Here is a 7447-nt window from a genome sequence, read left to right on the forward strand (position 1 = left end):
TATGTATGTATTTATATTATTCCTACAAATACATGGTTTTCAGCACTTTGAAAAACATTCACTTTCCTCAGTAAACCAAGAAAGCTAGAAATATCCTACAGTGAAAAAAAGACAAGGACAAACCATTTTTGACAAAATAGAAAGGAAATCACAAAAAACATGAAAAACAATCAAATGAAAGTAAAAAAAAACAACATCCTGTACAAACACTGTGGGCCAATAATTTAAGAAAATAGTGTCTCTAAAATGTTCATATTGCTTTGGACCTCCACGGACCGGGAAAGATCTATGTGCAACACTGGGCAGTTCAGATGGTGACTACACAAGCCACCACATCCCAGGTGCTGATGCCACTCCAGAGGTTATGGAGTCAAGCTGCAGCCAGTGGCATGCAGGCATATCAGGAGAGAAAGATCAGGTTGGTTTCATGTGATCTCTTCTTCTCTGGTTGTTTTGGCAGTAACAATACAAAGACAAGGGATGGTCACACTACTACAGTACTGCACTCCTTATGAAACCAAGGATGTTTTTACTGTTTGTTGTTACGCTCACCAGCATTATTACTAGAACTATCACCATCACAGATACACAGAGTGCATCATGTGTTTGTGTGTGTGGAGAGTTCATTTGGATGTGTGCGTGTGTCTGTGTGCGTTAGGAGTATCAGTGTTCAGTGCTCAGAGCTTGTCTTGTCAAAGGAGAAACTGGGAAGAGTCAATAGCTTGGTGTTGGTGTTGGGGTTTGGTGACCCTCCATCCTGTCCTGAACCCTCACCAACCCCAAGGTCAAAGGAGTCCTTGGAGTCACTGGAGGGTACTCTCCTCCTCAGGCAGGTGTCCCGGCTGGGCAGAGGAGGGGGCATTCCTAACCCCCCTAGCCCCATGCCCCCAAACCCACCCAGGCCTGGGTAGAGGCCAGGCTGAGGTTCCAGTCCATCAGGAGGGTCTACAGAAATACAGGGAGGGCTCATTTTCTTCTTGCGCCGGGGTGAGGGCAGCGAAGTCTGAGTGGGAGTCTGGCTGTGGGTCTGCAGGCTGTCGGCCTGTGACACAAAGCCGGAGGAGGTGGAGGTGGTGCTGCACTGAGGGCTGGACTCCACCGAGGAGCACACTTCTACAGAGTGGTGGCGTAGGTCATCCAACCAGGAGTATGGGCGTTGGCGGGGCAGGAGAGTGTTCCGGCCCTGCGTGTCAGCACTGTGGAACCTCTTCAGCTGCCTCAAACATGGATTCTGGTTTTCCTGGCATTTTGCATAGCTGCTGTAACCCTCAATACCATTGCTGCTGTCCTCTGCCATGATGTCATCACTGCCAGCCAACCCTGCACGAGTAATAAGTGACACTTCCTGATCCACCAAGACCTCCTCCTGTTGGTGCAGTCTGGCTGGTAAGAGTGGAGGAGGCGAGGAGGAGGAGTAGGAGTGGAGGCAGTGCTGGTCATGATACTGGGTGTGCACGCTGCTGGGGCGCGAGGGTTTAGGGGAGGCACCTGGCGTGGCAGGAACCAAGCAGAAAGCAGGTTGCTGATGATGTTGAGAGCAGGGGGATGGCGAGGTGGGGGAGGAGGAAGAGGTGGAGGACGGAGGTAGGACCAGAGAGGCCATATTCACAAGTCCTTCATTGTTGTCCCCTCCGTCCGAGTACAGGGCCTCCTGAGAATCAGTAGACACTGCGACCTGGAAGACGGTGCATGGAGGGGAGAAGGGGGGGTGAAATATTTAGGAGGGAAGGGTGAGAAAGATGGAGGTAAATGTGCAATGAGAGAAAGGGAGGGGGAAGTGGTGAGGACCAAGGGTGTGGGGGATCAGAGGAGATGAGAGGGGAGACTAGTCAGTGAAAGATGATGAAGATGAGAAGCAGTAGTTTGTGTCAAGGTTCACAGTCTCGCCAGCATCGTCCCAGAGTCCTCTGTTTCTCAATTAGATTAGACTAGATTCAACTTTATTGTCATTACCCATGTACAAGTACAAGGCAATGAAATGCAGTTTAGCATCTAACCAGAAGACGCTTAAACTAGAATTGCAACATTAAGCCAAAAATAACATGGAAACACAGAGGTTACACTGCACTACCAAGTAAAGATTTGTCAATATTAAGTTGGGAAGACAACTTTCAACACAGTTGGATACTGTCTTTGTTTTTGTTTCATTAATTTACTGCGCTTCTCTTGGGGCAGAGCCACTATTTTGTTATTCTCATAGCAAAGACTGTTAAAGCCCCTGTCCACTCAAAAATCGTTAGTATTGTTATTTCACTGTTCAGAGTGAGGTGGGAGCAAAGCCTGCCACTAGAATTCTGTTTTCACATTCATCTGCTGAATGGGGAAAGTTTCTCTGTGCTCACTTTTACTGAGTTTAATAGGGATCTAAAAGCACCAACGTAACTGTAGTAGGACTAGGAGTAAAACACAGGCTACAAAATGAAACTTCAGAGTTTTACCTTTACAATGAGACCATGGACATGAGCTCTCTTTGCATATTCACAGTGCCTGGAGTTTTCAGTAAGGAGTTAAAGTCAGCTTTAAGATTTTTAACTGGAGAACTAAACTTGTTTCCTCAAAAAAAAAATAAAAAAAATCAGCATAGACTTAAATGTCATAAAATGTGTCATAAAATAAACACAAGAAAGTATAATTTGGTACTTGCACTCATATTCTCAACATCATGATTACAAAAATGACTTCTTGTGAAACTCTTTCCCCTCGTTTGTAAAAAATTAAAATAAAATAAGCAGTACATTATAAGGTATCAGATTTGAATGATATTTCCGAGTAAGGATCTGGCATCTGCTGTTTTACTCATAGGATATGAATGCAGGATGTAGCTCAGGACAGCACACTGCTTTTTTCTTTTTAATAGAACAGTAGGACTCAGCTGATCGAGTGCTGACACAGTGAACTCTGAGCAAAACCACCAGACCCTCTAACCTTTGACCATTCACACAAAACTCTGTAAACTGTCAGCACTACAGTAGCATTTACAACCAGACCTTTACCTCTGCACACAACCATCTACAGGGTGTGAGGCCAACAGTCAGAGGGTAACCACAATATGTGGCCTAGTAAGCACAATGGTTGCTGAAACTCATCCTCAAGAACTCTTGACTTGTTCCTCACAGACGAGACAGAGATTCAGCAGCATTTGACTATAACTATGTCAAATTCAGATGAGGTAACTTGGCATGCATGAGTTTTAGCGCACAGCACGTTTAGAAGTGTTGGTTTCTCTGCATGAGCCTGAACGGTGTGAGCACAGCAACACCTAGTGGTTAAAAAGTATCACAGCCAGTCTAGGCCAATCATCAGCCACAGCAATACAACATAAGGTCATGGATACAAGGAGAGCATACTGAAACAGTACTACAAAATGGTCACCCTGTCAGGATTTGTTTTTAAAACAATAACTACTGTGCCCTAGTAAGCAAGAACTAAACCATTCATTAGAAGATACACAAGTGCTCTATCACCAATGTCGTCATGTACAAAACGGTCAAATGCATATAGACAGCACTTGTTCTGTAGCAATCCCCTGAGTTGTATAGTTTATGGTGTAGTAAGTGCACTGCATTGTGGGTAACGTTTTCAGCAAAATAATATCTTTGTCTGGCTTGAATGCATTCTACCACTCAGCTACTGAATAATTAGCAACACCCACCTGTGTAAGAATATAGAAGAATAATTAAGTCCCATCAGAGTTTCCTACAGACAAAGCTTCATGTTTGAGAGCTATAGGTGATTTGTGGCTGATGGTTAGCAGCAGACAAACAGCTGGGCAAATGAGAGACAAGGGGTAGGGGTGGGGGAAGCCTGTGTGTGTGTGTGTGTGTGTGTGTGCGTGAGGCCGTGTGACTCTGTCTCTCTAAAGATGAAGATGGAGCCCATTGTTTATGAAAGGTCCAGCGGTAGCTACAGTCTGCTGCTGGTGCATTTCAAAAACAGGAGTATCTGTGTTTGAGAAGTAGCTCAGGGTTAGGCGGCTTTTGGGTCCAACTGAGCTGAGATCAGGGAACAACAGATACCATATGGAAAATGAGAGAGCAGATCGGTTAGTGACGGATATGAGTACCAGGAAGAAAGGAAAGACAAAAGGAGGAAGAGAAGTGAAAGTGTTTAGAACATGCAGTTTGGGTGGAGATTTAAGAAAGCTGTACACCACTGTCTGTGAAGGGACTTAGGGCCACTCTAGGAAGGAAAAATGAGAGATTCTGAGAAGAAAGTGGACTTCATTACTTTATCCAATGCTTTTAACTTTTGTTTAGGTTCCTGAGCTCTGCTTTACTTATGATAAACTTCATACCAAGTCCAAACAGATACAAGTATCCCAACATGAACTTATATCAATTATAACAATTTGTCATGAGTGTGCGTGAGTCTGTGAATTGGATTATTCTAATCATTGTAATGTCCTTAAATTTATGCATGGGTGTATTGCTTTAAGGCAGACTTGAAAAAAAAACACTAGCTACAGGAAGCCATCGCCCCTGCTGTGGAGGACCGTCAACTAGCAGACGACCTGAATGAGTTTTACTGCAGGTTTGAGAATCAACACTCGCCCCCTCACCCTCCCCACCTCAGACCCAGCAATAGTAACTACATTGTGTTTTTAGTAAACTTGTACTCAGTCTAGACATCAGGCTCTGTTTTCCGGCCAGCGCAATTTCTGCGTCGCCACATTCCCAGTTGTTATGCAATTTTCCTCAGGCGGACAATCACCACCCTTCCCTTCAGTCCCTCACCTCTAACAATCTGGAAAAGGATGTGTGTGGCCTCTTTAAAAGACAAACGATCGGAAAGGCACCAGGCCCAGATGGCGTGACCCCCTTCTGCTTGAAAGTGTGCACTGATCAGTATTTCCGTGAATGAAGTAGCTTAGCTGAGGTGGGAGGAGAGGCGCAGTTGAGGCCGTGTGTGTGCTAATTAGGCAGCGCAGTGCAATTTTAGTGCTCGTTTAGACCCGAAATAGCGATAATGATGTCACCTCGCATCACATTCGCAGGTGCATTTGCGAGTGTCCTGACAAGCGCAAGGCTGGGAAGCATGAGAACAGGTACCAGCATGTGTTTTAATGGACGCAACTGATCTGCCAGAATTCACTTTGAATAATGTACTGTGTATCATGAGATACACCAGTCCTCAGTACGTGGCTATAGATGTGAATATGGTCAAACAGTGTTGGCGCGCGTCAGGATGCATCATCTGTAGCCTACTTGCAGGATGCAGCCAGAGGTGATCTGATTGGGAATAATCCACATTAAACTTTACACATAATAACATGAAAGCAGCTCATGAGCCAGAATAAATAACAAACACCCTGCAGACGTCTCCATTAATCCTTTTACGCAGCAGGTAAAGTCAGTCCGACCTCACTGTGGCTGCTGTCATCAGTACTGATAAGTTACAGTTTCTTCAAATAAGCAAGTTTCGCACAGACATACCTTCGTTACTACCACAAGGTTTCTGCCCTGCTCTTTAAAGGGGATAAGAGGAGCTGGTTTGAGTGGACATAAATAAAGCCAGCCCAGACTCCACCTGCTCACTATGTATTCCTCCCTCTAATAATATATTCCGCCTCTCCTCCACAGTGCGCCCGGCAACGCTTGGCTGCGCACAAAAGTGGCTGTGCTTGTGGTCACCAAAATTGCAAAACATTGTTGAACATGCCCATAGGCACCTGTAGTTTAGACACGAGTTTAGCATTGAGCCCTGGTGCAGAAAAATAGAGCCCACAATGTTCAAAGTCATTAATAATAGCAGAAAATACTGTATGCAAAAGCAGGTTGGTCAGGTGTGGCCGATGACTGTGATCATGACTCTGTTCTCATTTTCAGAATTCACACTGAGCAGGATTAGATTTGTCCTGATAGACTGTTCTCACTCCTTGGAAGGGGCTTATATGTATATACATATATTTTTTTTCCAGAATACATGATTTTTTATGTAAATCTACAGCTTTAGTTATGAAACATTCAATGTTTGTTTCTCTAAATATTATTTTTGACAAACATCATTGTGCTTATTTTCATATGATTTTTTGATAATAGCATTACCACTTCCCCCCTCAGAATATTCAGATTTTATTCTCAAGATCTGCATTTTTCCATGTCAGTGGTCCTAATTTTCCTTTCTGTAATTCATAACTCACAACCTACAGGTTTTCACTGGCACCAAGCACTCTAGCAGCTGTTTGAAAGATTACCTCCTCGTCTTTACTAGAAAGTACATTAAACAGTAAAAGCTCCTGTAGTGTTTGGTATGAACAAGAGCCTCTAGACCAGTGAGCCTTAATCACACATGGCTGAGAACTGCTGACAGACAAACGCAGTCACCAGTACACACATTATGACAGGAACAGAATTTTGAGCAAATCATATAATCACCTGTCTGCGGAGTGTGCGGCTGAGTGTGTGTGTGCATCTGGGAGGGGGTAGTCGTGGTATACTCTCTGAGTCTGAGTGGCTGTGAGGGCTGATGGGTCTGAAGAGCTCTGTGGGAACATTCAGCTGCTGAGAGGACTCCTCAGGTTGCAAACGCACCGAGCCACTGGAGCCTGCAAACCAACAAGCACAGCACTGTCAGGGAAATGACAAAAGTGCGTTGCCCTCACAAGAAAAGATGCACATCTTCCTGAGCTGATGTCAACCTGCCATATGTCAGAAATCAGGATCGCCCATTTGATGTCACACATTTCAGAACAAAAAAGTTAAAATGACAAAAAACGTAAAAAAGGTTTCCAAGTGTTATGCTGTATTGTCTTCTGTTGCAGGTGCTGGTTTCATCTTATTACCGCGTTTATTTGAAACACAAGTAAAATAAAAAGATTATAGCCCACACATCGATTTGATACTCCACAAAATGATTTTTATTCAGACCAAGCTGCCATGCTGCCGATGTTTCCCCTTGAAGACATGGCAACTGTTTCAGTACCAGTGTATCTCATAGAACTAGTCTAGTGTCCTGTTTTGCTGAAATGTGCTGCCACTGGACTTTTTGGATCTACACGTCTGTGCTCATTAATGCGTGTGCATAAAGGGTGAGAACACAGGCAAGCCCACATGGACACTTTATCAAACAGACTGGATATGAGGTGCTGCAGGTAATCACACCACAGATTTTTACATTACAACCCGTGTAACAACACATATTATGAGGTCTTTTAAATATCGAATTAGGTGGAGGTTTGAAGAGAATCTGACTTCATGATATATTGTATCAGTGTTTGTTAGCAATTCAGCGAAACTCTGCTCCTACATTATAATAATTAATATGACATACTAACTCATTTGAGAATGTTTTTGGGGTGAGTGATTGTAAAATTTGTGTTTAAGAGTTATCAAAGTGACCTCTAGCTGCACCCACCCATTTTTTATAACCACTGCTGAGAAAAGAACCAAATATCAGGTAGCTGGGCCTGCATAAAAATAATTTTGAGGAGCATCAAATCAGAATGTGG

General features: G+C 43.8%; 1 protein-coding gene across 1 annotated transcript in view; it reads right to left on the reverse strand.

Moving 5' to 3' along the window:
• Positions 1 to 39: 39 nt before the first annotated feature.
• Positions 40 to 7447, reverse strand: part of cacna1g (calcium channel, voltage-dependent, T type, alpha 1G subunit) — a 254312-nt gene continuing 246904 nt past the window's right edge. Inside the window, exons 35-36 of the mRNA XM_020622042.1 lie at positions 6375 to 6544; positions 40 to 1675 (exon numbers count right to left, since the gene is read on the reverse strand). Of these exons, the coding sequence (XP_020477698.1) occupies positions 671 to 1675; positions 6375 to 6544 (1175 nt within the window). The 3' untranslated portion in view covers positions 40 to 670. The remainder of the gene's footprint in view (positions 1676 to 6374; positions 6545 to 7447) is intronic.

Source organism: Monopterus albus, unplaced genomic scaffold (assembly GCF_001952655.1).
Source record: "Monopterus albus unplaced genomic scaffold, M_albus_1.0 scaffold271.1, whole genome shotgun sequence".
Lineage (NCBI taxonomy): Eukaryota > Metazoa > Chordata > Actinopteri > Synbranchiformes > Synbranchidae > Monopterus > Monopterus albus.